Source organism: Notamacropus eugenii, chromosome 2 (genome assembly GCF_028372415.1).
Source record: "Notamacropus eugenii isolate mMacEug1 chromosome 2, mMacEug1.pri_v2, whole genome shotgun sequence".
Classification (NCBI taxonomy): Eukaryota; Metazoa; Chordata; class Mammalia; order Diprotodontia; family Macropodidae; genus Notamacropus; species Notamacropus eugenii.
The window spans coordinates 208,158,075-208,173,388 of NC_092873.1; the positions used below are offsets into that span (position 1 = coordinate 208,158,075).

The 15,314-nt window shown below is 37.3% G+C and overlaps 1 protein-coding gene across 3 annotated transcripts in view; it reads left to right on the forward strand.

Annotated features, from left to right (window-relative positions):
• The window catches only part of NKAIN2 (sodium/potassium transporting ATPase interacting 2), a 684,788-nt gene that overhangs the window by 635,485 nt on the left and 33,989 nt on the right, over positions 1-15,314 (forward strand). For all 3 annotated transcript variants that reach the window (XM_072643212.1, XM_072643209.1, XM_072643210.1), the window contains one exon: positions 11,320-11,380. In XM_072643212.1, coding sequence (XP_072499313.1) covers positions 11,320-11,380 — 61 coding nt within the window. The remainder of the gene's footprint in view (positions 1-11,319; positions 11,381-15,314) is intronic.

A 15,314-nucleotide genomic window follows, 5' to 3' on the forward strand; every position in this document is an offset into this window, starting at 1 on the left:
TGAGTTGAGGATCTATCGATTCTATTGAGATGGTGAAGTTCTATGATTCACAGCCAGGATATAGCACTGGTATTACAGAGATGGACTTTTGTACCAGTGAACTATTACAGATCATTAAAAGCCCTGCATGATATCCTAAATGAAATTCTTCTCCATCTGCTCCCACTACCCAATTCTAGACTTAGGTCAGACCATCTTTAGCACTTATTGAAAGTGGAAAGAGGGAGGAAAAAATGGAATGATGAAATATGTAGCTGAATGCAATAAGCTGGGCCACAATTTTTAAAAGTACCATTGGTTGAGAAATGAATATAAGGTAAAAAATCCAGTGAGGTAGTGTCAGGATTGAGGACTGCCAATAAATATGGGAAATGGAACCTTTTCTTGGTAAATGGAAATTAATCATTTAAATACATATAGATAACCTATTTTAATAATAATGTCAAAGGAGAATCATCACATCATCTCCCCTAGGTAACCACTTTAACTTCCCAAAATATTTGCAATCAATTTTTATTCCACATATTCCAACCTTGGTTGACTCAATTCAATTGAAATAATATTTATTAAGTATCTACAATATTCAGGTTTTATGAAAGGCATGAGACAGGGAAGATGCATATAATTCAGACCCTGCTCTCAAGGAGCTTATCATCTAATGGACATGGAAATAGAAGATTTGCACAAACTATGCAGTAGTTTGTGTTGCATATCACTATGCAATAATCAACTAAAAAAGAATTTTTAGTTTAGTCGTGAGATGATCGGAGTGATTCTGCTAAAATCTATCTCCAATTCATCATCAAAATGTTGAGCTGGTGTTGGGCTTTCAAAGATTGTTCCAATATCTCAGTTACCATGGGTTTGATTCTATCTATGTAAACCTTTATCAGTCAATTCCTAACCTCTCTCCTGAGCTAAAGTCATGAATTGACTTTTCGATATTAGATATCACATAGGCACCCAGACTCATAACTTTGGTATCACCCTGAACTTCTCATTCTCATTTTCCTCAGATATCAATGCCACTGACAAACCTTGTCATTTCTACATTCCCAAAATCTCTTTTTTATGCAACCCCTTCTCTGCACTCCTACAACCATAGCTTTGGTCAGATCCTCATATTTTTCACCTAGACTATTGAATTGGCCTTCTAAATGATCTTCAAATATAAAGTGTTTTTGCTTTCCAATCCAGTCTCCATTCATCTGCCAACATGATTGTCTAAAGCAGAGGTTTGGCCCTGTCCCTTCCATGTTTAATGAGTTTGCAATGATTACTAGCTCTAGGATCAAATATAAAGTCTTTTGTCATCTAGAACGCTTCATGATCTGGCCTCTTTCTACCTTTCTAGTCTTCCTATACTTTACATCTCACCACACATTTTACAATCCTGCAAGGCTGGCCTACTTGTAGTTCTTTGAACCTAAGGCCACATCTCCTCTCTCTCAACATTGGCTGTCCTCTACATCTGAGTGCTCAGCTCTTCAGATCTACCCTTTTGGATCTCTGGATTCCTTTAAGACTCACCTCAAATCCCACATTCTGCAGGAGGATTTTCTGGATCCCCCAGCTACTAAAACCATCCCCTCTCAGATTACTTTCCATGTACTCTGTGTATGTTGTCTGTCCCATTCAGATATAAGCTCCTTGAGGGCAGAGGTTACTTTACTTTATTTCCCTAGAACCGAACAACTATGCTTGCCACATAGTAAATGCTTCAAAAATGCTTCTTATTGTCTTTGTTTCTACCAAGACATAAAAGTCTTGCATGGGGTCCAGAATATTGCATGTCTATTCATTGAGGTCCAACCTACCTAGGTTTAGAGAGGCTTCCCTCCAAGTTAGTGACAGGGTGATGAATTATCTGGTCGGGGCAACTCTCAAAGATCCCTTGCCAAGTTCTCTGAAGCTAGGTTCCAGATTAACAAAAATAACAAATCTCCTGAAGTGGGTACTTGTATTCAAATTCATGCTACTTGAAGTTATAGCTATGTAAAAGTACAGCAATTGGCTCCAACTCAATTAAAATATGCAGTGTGAATTCAAATAATTCAACCACTTCAGTGGATTCCTAACTCACCTTAATGTGACCTAGGAGGTTTATGTTCTTCACTGATGTGATTGATGACATCAGGGATCTTGGAGAGTTCAGAGAATAATCCAAGTGAAGCATTAGATGAATCACTTGAACAGCAATGTGAAAGATGAGTTAGAGAGAGGAAAGAATAGTTACTAGGTTATTATAGGAACCTGAGTAAGAATAAATTAGTGACCAACCAGCCTTTATTAAGTATTCACTATGTATTAAAAAACCAAAAGTTTCTTCGAATACAAAGACAAAAGTTGAACAATTCTTGCCTTCAAGCTTACATTATAAGGAAGACATCACATGTATAAATAGAATAATTTCAGGGGAGAAAAACCAGGTGCTGGGAGGACCAGGAAAATCCTCACGTAGGAAGTGGTGCTTAACCTGAATTTCAAAGAAGATCAGCGATTCCAAGAAGCAAGGGTGCATTCCCTGCTAGAGTCTTCAGAAACTTCAAAGGCATGGAGACAGAAGAGGAAGTTTCTTATGTGAAAGACAACAAGAAAGTCAGTTTGATGTGACCATAGAATGTGTAGGAAGGGGCAAAGTTGTGAAGAACTTTAAATGCCAGAGAAACTATTCCTTGATCATGGAGACAGCAGGTAGTCATTAGATTTTAGAGAATGTCAGGTGGGGAGTGAGGGTGGGGATGGGGTTGGCCAATGATGTTCAGCCTTGCTATTTAAGGAAAATCAATTGGCTGCTATGTGGAAGATGGTTTAGAGTAGGAAAGACTTGAATAAGAGAAACCAACTAGGATCAACTATTGAAAGAGTCTTCTCTCCTCAAAAAGTGTTCACTGACCGAGTTCGTTTTGTCCTGCGAGTTGCCTTCCCTTTGTTTTGTATATCCCCAGGGAAAGTCTTGTGCATTTGGCTACAGTTTTGATTACTTGAGGTCTTGCCATAGAAAACACCAAATCATTGGACATGCTCATGATTCATCCCAAAGTCATTAATAGCTGCAACCTTGACCACATCTTCTAATATCTCCCCTCTTCCATCAAGTCTATCTTTGACAGAGGTCACAGGGCCTTTGTAGTCAGTATATACTCCCTAAAATGCTAATTATCTTAATTTTTATCGGTTTGTTATGTCAGTCTTGAACATTATAAGTCAAGGTGAAAAAACTGTTCTGTGGAGTGCTGTTTCCTGTTGTATGAAACCAATTCTGTCACCCTTTAATTTGCCTCCAAGGAGAAGGGTGAGCCATTCTATGATTGGTTTAAACTTCATCTCCTAGTTTCATTTAACAAGAATGACAACATAGATGTCTTTAGTTCTATCAACATGTCACTCCCAATGATCACATATTAATAGTATCAACAGCTAAATTACTGTTGGTAATGGACCCAATTAATATGGTTTGGAGAATTTCTCTAGAAATGCCAAGGGCACCAGAAGAAGAAAGGACAGAGAGCAGAGATTTCCTGAGATTGGAGATTAGCAAAGTCAAAAAGAAAAATTAGAATAATAAGGTATTATAAATGATGACTTGCATATCGTTGAAATGTCTGACCATGAGATTCAGGCTAGGTAGAAAAGCAGGTCAGATAAGAACAGAAGAGAACTGGGGGAATCAAGAGATTAAAGGGAAAGGTACATAGCTTTTCATATAGCTTTTGAACTGCATGATGGTAGTTCAGGATATGTTGAACAATTAGCATCTGACAGAATCTACGGGTAAACTTTCTGTCACCTGTGTATTCCCTTGATCGCATAAGTGAGTCCTAAGATCAACATGGACTGCTTCCTCAATTCTGATGTTACCAAAATTGGTTCTGACATATAGGAGAACGTTTGTGTTCCCCAGGACATCTTGTGGTGTCCCTGTTCTTGTCTATCTAGGCTTCAGGGCAATTGGTCTGCAAGGCACAAAGAGAGCAACTGTTGTCAATAGCTCTAACAGAATAACATATCTTCTGCTCTGATGCAGAACAATTCCTGGGCAGCTTGATTTTTATGTCTGTATCGGTGTTCTTCAATAGGGTATCTTGCTGAGGAATTTACATGTGCTGTGCTGCACTGGAAACTTCCTGAGGTTTTGAGTGGAGAAAACACCTGAAGGCCAAGAAATAATGAGCCTATGTGGAAGACCCTTGTAATGAAGTTGTGGGATCTGACTCTCCCCCAGATGCCAAGCTCCAAGGGAAACAAGATATGAGCATACCCCCATAGTGTCTAACTGATACAACTAAACTCCTCAGAGAGCAATAGAACACATTCATAAGAGTGAGAAACGAGGACTCTCAGAGAGTCCTTACCCACGCTGGTTTATTCATTTGTCCAGGGAACTCACTCTTTTGCCCTTATCATACTCAACTCACTCAAATAGACTGTACTGTTGCATAATAAAATAATGAAGATAATGAAATTCTGCTCATGATCTCCCTTTAAGGATAGAATTACGTATTCTACCAGAGTTCCATTGTGCTAATCCTCTAACTCCACCAATCAACTAAATCCATGTTTTCTAGATTGCTGACAGTTTCAGGAATAGCGAGGGAGTAGGAAAGATGAAACAAGAGTTAGAAGTTGAGGTGGGAATTTCAGAGCTCGAGATCTTGAAGATGGAACAATTTTAAGTGATGATAAGATGTCAAATATGTTTCTACCAGTGAATGTCTAAAGTACACTGGGTAGAGATGGGCATCATTGGAGCTAAGGGAATCAGAGACCTGTAACAAAACGATATTATTAATGTTATCAACATGGATATGAAAGTCACTGGGGGGTGCAGTAGCGAGTTATACTGCTAGCCATATGCTGCAGCATTGAGTTAGGTTTTAGAATTCAATAACAGACCGTGATGAGGATAGGGAGAGAATCACATAATCTTTCACGTGAACTTCAAAAGAAGAGAAGTTGTTGAATAATGGAAACAGAGTCTGGTGTTCTATAGATTCATAAATGTATATGCAAATATACATTTTTAACAAATTAAAGTTAAAAATATTTATTGAGCACCTACTATTTGCAAGTCTTTGTGCCAGGCAATACAAGATATAGAAAGATGAAAAAAACAATCTTTGTCCTCAAGAGGTTTGCAGTCTAATTGGAGAATACACTAAGCACACAAATAACAGCACAGACTATAATGAGAGTTAAAACACCATTTGTCTCAAGGGCTATAGGATTTGGGAAGAGAAAGTGATCACATATATTTGTTATGCACATACGACTATATAGATATTCAAATAGTATAATCTTTCCCCTTTAAAGAAGTAATTTAACTAACCAAAATAGAGTTGTAGAACATATAATATGAATAGTATAATTTGGCATTGAATTTAGAGTCAGAAGCCCTCAGGTACTGATCCTGACTATATCACTAATTAGTTGTATGACTTTTGGCATGGCATTTAGCCTCTCTGGGACTTAGCTTCCTTGTTTAGAAAATGTAGGGGTTGGACTGGGTAATTTTGAGGTCCCTTCCAGATATACAATTGTGTGATCCAATGAATCTATTTAAATTATGTACTAGATGACTTACCTGCCTCTGTTTATTAGTGATTTTAATAAGATTTCAGGGATGGAAGAGACCTTGAGAAGCAAGCCACATGCCTTTGCCTTTAGGCAAGATCATATCCAAACCAACCCAGAAAGATGAATAGCTACTTTATTCATCTCCAGATAAATGACTTTCACAGTTCCCTTGGCAATCTATATTTAATATGCTTCACAGTCAGAAAAAAATTCCCTTCTTTCTAATCTAAAGCCTTCAGACTTCCTTTCTAACCTATGTCTTTTTTTGTCTTCTGTAAAGAATAGCCAGTTGCATTTCTCCATTTAAAAGTTCTTCAGAGACTTAAAAACTGTCACTAGGCTTCTCCCACTTCTGTTCTTCATAGTTAATTATCTCAGTCCTATACAATATCTCCATGTAAATTTCTCCATGAACAACTCATCTAAGTTCTCTCTAATTCTAATAATGTCCTCTATCTCTTATCATTACGATGAACTTGTCCCTCATTCCAATCAACCAACAAGTATTTATTAAACATCTACTATGTGTCAGGCGTTGTGTGAGGCGATGGAGATAGAAAGACAATGAGTGAAGAAATCATCACTCACAAGGAGCTCGCATGTTCATGGGGGAGACAACAATTACATATATCAGTATATACAGAATAAGTCAAATAAAAATACCAAGTTAAATACAAGGTAATTTGAGAATAAAGCGGTTGAAGAAACAGCAGTTGAGATTTAAAAAAAAACTAGGTAGCACAGTGGTTAGAGCACTGGGCAGAGCACTGGGCTTGGAGTCAAGAAAACCAGAGCTCAAATCTGATCTAAGACACTTACTAGTTGTGTGACCCTGGGCAACTCGTTTAACCCATATTTGCCTCAGTTTTTTCTTCTGTAAAATAGGGATAATAATAGTACTTACTTCACAGGGTTATTGTGAGGACCAAATGAGATTATTGTAATGTGCTTAGCCCAGTCTCTGGGTTATACCAATGCTGTATAAATGTTATCAATATTATTGGTTCTTGAATTGTATATTGAAGGGAAAGGGGAATTACATGAAGCAGATGTGAAAAGGAAGTGAATTTTAGGCATAAGAAAGTCAGTACAAAAATCCAGAGACAGGAAGGAGATGGAATGTTATGAGTGAGTTATAGAGAGGCAAATTTGGTTGGATTGCTCAGTGCAGGTAAGGAAGTTACAGTGGGGCTGGAAATATAGATCAGGACAAGTTCAGAGACAATAAAAGGCTTTTGGAGTTTACTGAATAGGGGAAATCACCTGGTTGGATCCATGCTTAAGAAAAACCACCTAAGCAGCAAAGTGTAGGATGGACTGAAATGGAAGAAGACCTGACACAAGGGAACAGATTCAGAGACTATGGCAATAATCAAGTCCAGATGTAAAAGAATGCCTGAACTAAGGTGATAGCTATGTGAGCAGAGAGTTGTGGATATTTACAAGAAATGTTATTAAAGTAGAAACAGCAAGGTTTGAACATGGATTAGATATGTGGGATGAGTGTAGAGTCAAGGATTTGTAACTGAGTTGATCTAATAGGGAGAATAGAACAATGGTGATGCCTTTGACCCAACTGAGTGCCAACATGAGTGATAGATGTCATAAATGCTAGATTAACTGAGATCAACAGGAAGCAAAATAGCTAGAAATGACTTTGTGGAAGAGGTGAGATTTGAACTGGGCTCTGAAGGATGAGTTGTTTCTGTAGAGGATAGACATCCTATACACTCAGTGTTCCCAGGTCACTAGAGAGTGTTAAACATTGAAAGCAAGCTTGACTCTCTGAGGACCACAGTTCTAAAGATGCTTCCTGATTGGCAACCACTAGTTATTCTGGACATGACCCTCCAAACTATGAATATCCCATAATTGTGTAGTTTACACATTTTTAAGATAATAGGTGATTATATTATACAGAAACAAATCAAAATCCTTGATAAAGTCTTACAGAGAATATCTCTCATTCTCTCATGATCTGTCAATATGTCAGAGAAAGAGGCTAGTTTGGACTAATAATTTTGTTTTAATTCTGTTTCATTCTATCCAACAAGTATCTACTACATGTTAGGTACTATACCATTGAGCTAAGGATACTAAAAGGAAAATATGAAGCAGCCCACAAGGACTTTTTGTTTTCAAGTTGCCCTGATAATAATAGTCTGGTTATTTCTGAAAGGTTTGCCCTTCAAATTTATATAATAGGCTAGGTGAAGTATATAAGTCATGAGAAAGAAAAGGTTGTGATTCCAAATGATACGATCAGATCTGAGAAAACAGTATAGACAATGACTATGACAGCGTAAACGCAAACTAGCGCAAGCCAAACAAAAATGATTTTTTTTAATCTAAAGAACAAACTTGGCCTCAAATAGAAGATGTGAAAAGACATCTCCCCCTATGCTTTTGGAGAGGTTGAAAGAGGAGTGTGAAACCCATTCATGGATGTGAAGCACTGCTATGATGTAATATTTTTTCAATGTGTTGATTAGGTTTGCTGAATTTTTTTTGCTTCTTTTTCCTTTTTCTTAAAAAAATTCATTGTTGTAAGTAATGGTTCTCTGCAGGGGGGGAGAGGGATACAAGAAGATATCTAGGCAATTCAAAAACAAACTATATCAATAAATTTCTATGATTTTAAAGAAAGAGTTATGACTACCCTTTCTATTAATCTATTTTTGTTTCTTGAGTCTCAGCTCTAAAAGCCTATGATTCTCAGATTAAGGTCTCTAAGAACTACGCCTGTTTTTGCTTTTTTTTTGTACCCCTACCACTTAGCATTGTGCCTGTCATATAATAAGTCTTTAATAAATGCTTTTTGGCTGATATTTCCTTTATTTCATATAGACAGTATTCTGAAAGGAGGATGTTATTTTTATATTTGTCTAGTATGATAGATATACCATGAAACAATTCACTTTGAGGACCAGTCAGTTGTTTTCGCATCTATAATCCTTAATAAAGTCACAGAGAGAATGTTTCTCATTTTCCTATGTGTATGTTCAGAAAGCAGGTCTATCCCTAATTTCCCTCTCAGAGACACAACAAACTATTGATGCAAATTGTCATAACAATACTGGTTTTGCTGTTACCCCTATGACTCGCCATGGCTCCAGGCAGGACTCATGTAATGATCGGCATTTGTGGAATCTTTCCCTGTTCTCCCAGCCATATAATAATATCTGTCCTTTTTTCCCTACCAGAGCAGTCATTTTTCCCCAAACTTTGAATAAGCCTTTTCAATTTTCCTATTCCAACGGATTCCTATTTATCTCTCTCTAAGCTTGGCTGCAACTGTAAATACTCATTGTGGTAATTCCTGACTCAAGATATTCTACCCTTAGCTAACTTCTTGATAGACTATAGCCTGTCGGCTAGTGGAAAATAGTTTCTATATGTCTAACACTTTCTTTCATTTCAGATTTATACTATTTTTGATGAGTAGATAGTTCTTATATATCCTGAGGGAAGAATGGGAACTTCTGTTCTCCATTTAACTCCTCACCCCACTAACCAAATATTCTCACATCAAACACATCAATCCTTTGAAATAAAGATAAACAATTATGAATATTTTATGATTATAGACACTTTCCTAAGGACATGTTTTTTTAGTATTCCATAAAAATGGAAAGGAATTTATGAAATGTAAAAATTTCCCCATCCCTCAGAGTGGAGAAAAGGAGGATACACTATAAATTTCGCTGTTGTTTTGTCCCCTGGACTAGTACTCAGAAATTGACTTTATTGTATTATTGGAATTAAGAAGTTAAGGACCCTCTATTTAGAAGGACAGGTGTCCTTTGTAATTGCAAATCCCAATGAAGAGATAAATCCAGCCTTACTAGTCTACTTACCACTATGGAACAAATGATAAAGAGAAAAAATCAAAATTACAAAGTATTTATCACATGAGTATTCTCTTCTATGATGGAAAATGTGACAGTCACCAGAGTAAATTGATTATAATCATCCCTTGTTTACAGTGTCTACTTAATGTATGACTTCATCAATTCAATTCTGTAAATATTTAAAAGTATCTTTTCTGTGCAAAGCAAACTAAGTACATAACAAAAATCTTATGATATCATAAAAGAACATAATATATTCAAAATCAGCTTTTAAGTAAACAGTGTGTGTGTTTGTCCTTCATTGCTGAAGAAGACCAGGCCATCAGAGAAATAATGACGTGACTTGCAATTGACTTTGTTTTGAGTGAGGGAGGGCTGTGCAGGTCACCAGCCTCACTTCTCCTCCAGAGCCATCTGAATCCAGTGACCAGATATTCATCAGGATGACTGGAGATGACCCAGGATGAGGCAATTGGGGTTAAGTGACTTGCCCAAGGTCACACAGCTAGTGAGTGTCAAGTGTCTGAGGTGAGATTTGAACTCAGGTCCTCCTGACTCCTGCACTGTGCTCTATCCACTGCACCACCTAGCTGCCCCAAATAATAAATAAATAAATAATAAACAGTAATGCTTGAGGGACAAAGGAGGGATTGCAAAAAAATACTTTAAGAAAATTTGAGGCTAAAGAGAAGGCTTTAATTTGAGGCATGGGGAGTAGTCTGGGAAAGGATCGTGAGAAGGTAACATCAAAGCTGAATATTAAAGGAAGAAAATTTCAAAAGATTAAGGAGGGAATACATTCCAGTTATGAGGAATGTCCTGGACGTAAGGTGGGAGGAGGCAAGAGGAGTACAGAGAATGGCTGGCTAGTAAATCTGTTTGACCAAAACTAGATTATGTGAAGTGGAGTAATATAAAATAAAACTGGAAAAATAGGCTCGAGCTAGATTGTAGACAGTCTTAAGTTCCAGGATAAGGACTTCATATTTTGCTTATTTTAAGGGTCTATATTCCTTTAGGTAATGGGGAGCCACTGAAGGTATTTCAATAGAAGAATAATAGTCAAATTTATATTAGAAAAAACTTCACCAATATGTGAATATTGGACTGGAGATGTCAAAATCTGGTAGGCACTTGTATAGTGTACATTCTATTTAAGAACCTGTGGGTTTTTTTTTCTATTTGCATCATGCAACATATTAAAGTGAGCATGAGGAACTGGGGGAAAAACACTGGGTTTGGAGTCAGAATAGTTGAGCTCAGCTACCAAGTACACTACTTACCTTCTGTGTGACTTTGGAATATCCTTTATTCCCTCTGAAACTTAATTTCTTTTCTCAGTTCTAAAAATGAGGACAGGAATATCCATACTACCTACTTCACAGGATTGTTGCAAAAATCAAATGTATTATGCATTGAAAGTGCTATGTCATATCAGTTAATACTATTACAAAATGCTCCCGTTCTGAATTTTCCCCTCTTGACCTCTTTGAGTTGGTCAGGTATTGTAAACTCAATTTTTATGTTGGGGCTTGTGGTATAATTCTAAGTTATAAATTGATTGGCACTGTATCTCATAGAACACTCACATTGATTCATCATTGCCATTCTGTATTTCCACACCTCCAATCACCTGTTTTAGATTGTCTGTCTCAAACTGATTGCACACAGGAGCTCAGGTCAGAGAAAAAATAGCAAAATATTTGTTTGTCAATCTGATCAACACCACTCAAATAAAATCAAAACACGTAGAGATCAAGACCCAGGATTGCAGATTCACTTCTGAGCAATGAACAGTGGGGGAAATTGCCTGCCTTCGAACTGTTTCCCCAGCCAGATTCTGTTCCATTGCCTTGTGCCTCCTCTCTAAAGCTATTCTGTTTTGTTTCAGTTGGCAGGGTTCATCTACGCCTGTTATGTTGTGAAATGTATTACTGAAGAAGAGGACAGCTGTAAGTATTAAAGCTCTATTGCATTTCTTTCAAGGTAAAAGCAGCTTTTTTAATGCCTCCTACCTCGTCTTCTTACTTCTTACTTCTTAGACATTAGCCCAAATATATCATTAGAACAAGAGATGAGGCTTTTGTCCCCAACAGAACTGAAGTTTCTCATAAAATGGTGCAGTCCACATATTACTGAATGGTGCTTTTACCTATTCAGGAAGCCATAATCTGAGTCTTAAACTTCTTAACATCCTAAAACAATTATGAAGGGCTAAAAAACAAATGGTAAATGTGAAAGGGGTTGGAAAGACAAGGGAAAAAAGTTGAGAAAAGCTGTCCCCTATAATGACTTTCTCATTTTTTACTGGTCATTAACTCTTCTTGAATAATTACCTGCATCTGGAGCTAAAATTCTTAATCAATAACATCCATTCTATGATACTCCCTCTCCAATGGCTTCTCCCCATATGCTTACAGGTACAATCAACTGAACTCAATATGAAAAAAGCTTCCTCCTAATCTTTCTACCCCCATCTCTTTCTAAGTCAAATGAAAAAGTTTTCTGCACTCATCCATCACTTCCTCACCACCCACTTTCTCTCTAAGAAAGTGAACTCTTTGAGATTGAAGATTATTTCTATTTCATGCATTGTGTTCATATCCCCACTGCCTTGCATGATTCCTGGCACATAGTAGGTACTTGATACAGTTTGTTGATTGATTAAATCCTTGCAATCTGACTTCCATTCCTACCACTCTACTGAAACTTTTCCCAGAGATCTAAAATAATGAGCTTTTCTCATTTCTCGTTCTCCTTGGCTATTAATAGCATTGGACATTGTTGATTAACCCTCCATCTGGATATTCATTTCTCCCTTGGTTTCAGAGACATCCTATGCTTTTGGATCTTCTCCAAAGTTCTCCTTAACCATTACTGACTCCTTTGCCTCTTCCCAACACTGTAAGGTAGATGGATGTTCACCAAGATTCAGTTTATTGCCTTATTTTGTTCTCTCTTTAAACTCTTTCATCAGCATTGTCATCCATAATATTCATTACCTTTAAATATTACCTCTGCCCAAATGATTGCCAAATCTATATTTCTTGTTGTGACTTATCATTTGGGCTCCAAGGTTTCAGAATTTCCAAGTGGGAAGAGAAGTCAGAAATGACAATAATTCATGTTATGACAGTCCTAACAAGTGGCCATTCACCTTTCATCAGGAACCCTCAATAAATAGGAAACCCACTACTTCTTGAGGCAACCCACTCAATTGTTAAGTAATTTAATTTTCAAGATTTTCCTTGCATGAAGCTTAAGCCTCCTCCCCTGCAACTTCCATGCTTTATTTTGCCATTTTATTGTCTTCTAAGATAAACATCTCTAGTTCCCTCAATTAGTCTTTGCATGGAAATGTCTCTAATCATGTTTCCTAAGGACACTCTCTTGAGTGACAATGTTGTTCCTATAATGTGGCATTCAGATTGAACACAACACTCCAGATGTGATCTGACCAAGGTAAAGCATACAACAGGACTACAACCTCCCTTTTTCTATACACTCATAACCTCTGTTAATAGACGCCTAAGATCATTGGCTACCATATCCCAAAGTCAACCCATAGTGACCTTGAAGTACAATAAAACACCCAGGTCTGTTTTCACAAAAACTGCTGTCAAGACATAGCCCTCAAATCTTGAATTTGTGGCATTGAACCCAACTGTAGGACTTCATATTTAACTCTACTAAGTATTACAACTACCACTAAAGTATTACTTTACTACTAATAGTAACGCTACTAAAGTAAGTATTACTGTACTAAGTATTAATCCTACTAACTTTCATCTTATTAGATTTGATTCATTCTTCTAGTCTGTCAAGAACTTTTTAGATCCTATCATTTGACAAGCTAGTTTTCTCTCCCAGTTTTGTGTCCTTTGGAAATTTGATAGATAGGACAGCTTGTGTTTTCATCCAAAGCACTGAATCCACACTGATCCAAATCACTGAAAAAGTGTTGAGGAATATAGGACCAAGGACAAATCATTTTAGCCCTACATTAGGACTTGTCTTTCATGACTTCGTTTCTCCTTGATTATGTTAATTCAATGATTTCTGAATCCACCTAACTATACTGTCATGTAGCATCTCTCCATCTTCTCCACAAAGATGGTGTGAAAAACTTTAGCAAACTATTTTGCATAATAATAATGGCATATATATACATATATATGCATATATATGATTTGCATTCAAAGTGCTTTAAAATGTTATCTCATTTTACCCTTACAGCAACTCTGGGGGGTGGGTGCTATTATTATCCCCATTTTACATATAAGAAAACTGAGGCAGAGGTTAAATGGCCAGCCTAAAGTTACATAAAAAGTGTCTGAGTCAGGATTTGAATTCTTCCTGACTCCAGGTCCAGTATTCTGTCCACTGCGCTACCCAGCTACCTAGATATTCTAAGTCTGGAGTGTTTCCTTGACGAAGTCTCATGATCTAGTACCACCATCACAAAGGAAAATGACAGTAGTCTGCCATGACTTATTCTTGATGAACAAGTTAGCTGTTCACGATTCCTGTTCCCTTTTCTCAGTGATCACTCTTGCTTTAATGATATGTTCTAGAGCCTTGTGGGAATCAAAGTTACACTCCCTTTCTGCAACTTTCAGACTCTATCGATTTCCCTTTTTATGAAAAGCATGATAATATTTTCACTTTTCTAATCCTACAACTCTTCTCATATTGTCCATTATCTTGATAAGATCTGCAACACTATCACTGTCAGCCAGTCCTAGTATCCTGGCACAGAGTTGGTTTGTGCTGGGTTTTGAACCCATTGAGGACACCCTCACTTATTTTCTCATTGTTTATCTAGCATATCAACTCCCAATTAACCATTTTGGTCTGTTCTTTCTAGCCTGAGGGTCCTCTTTTTGTTCTCAATATAACTAAAAGACTTCTGGGTTTGTTTGTTTTTTTACTGTTTGTTTTTCATAGCATTCATCACCAATGTAAACTCATTCTGATCCTGAATGCTCCTAACACTATTCTTAAAAGGCCTTGCCCTGCTTTTGTATTTACTTCAAATTTGTCCATAGGATAAGTCATCTGTACCTGGATATTCTGTCTCAACTCAACATGCCTTTAAAACTAGAATCCTTCAACTTTTCTCCTTCTCCTGACAACTGTTTTAATGACTGGTGTTTCCACGTATTCATTATCTCCAGTACTTGAACCTTAGTGTTTTCTTTGACTTTTCCCCATCTTACTTTTCATAGCCAACTTTTCAAAGTCTAGAAACTAGACCTATAGATTTTACCTTTATACATCTCTTACCGCTGTTCCCTTTGCCCCAATCACCACTGCTACCATCCAAGCATAGATCTTATTTTCACCAGAATGAACTTTATGAGAGCCTCCTAACATATCTCCCTCCCTCCACTCTCTCTACACTCTGACCCTCCTTCAAACCACAGATAAAATATTTCTCAAGCTTAGATTTTGTTGTGCCATGCCTCCCCTCAAAATCCTCAGTGGTTCCCGGTTGTCATCTGAATACAGTTTAAATTCTTTGCTTATCATTCGAGGACCTTCACATCCTGGTGCCATCTTACCTTGCTAACCTTAACTCATGCTACTCTCCAAGTTTCTGTACTTCAGCCAAACTGCAGCACTCACTAGCCCCTGGGCATGACTTGTGCTTTTATCCACCATGTTCCCAGTCCTAGAAGGGCCTCCTTTTCCTGTTCTTTGAAATTCTCACTCTTTCTTTGAAGTCCTTCAGAAATGACAACCCCCATGGAGGCCTTTTCCCCATCTCTCCAGAAGGCAATGGTTCACAATCTCTTGTAAATCTCTTATAGACTTATCACATTTTAATTTGTCCTAAAGATATGTACATGTACACATGCACATATATTGTACATATACATAATT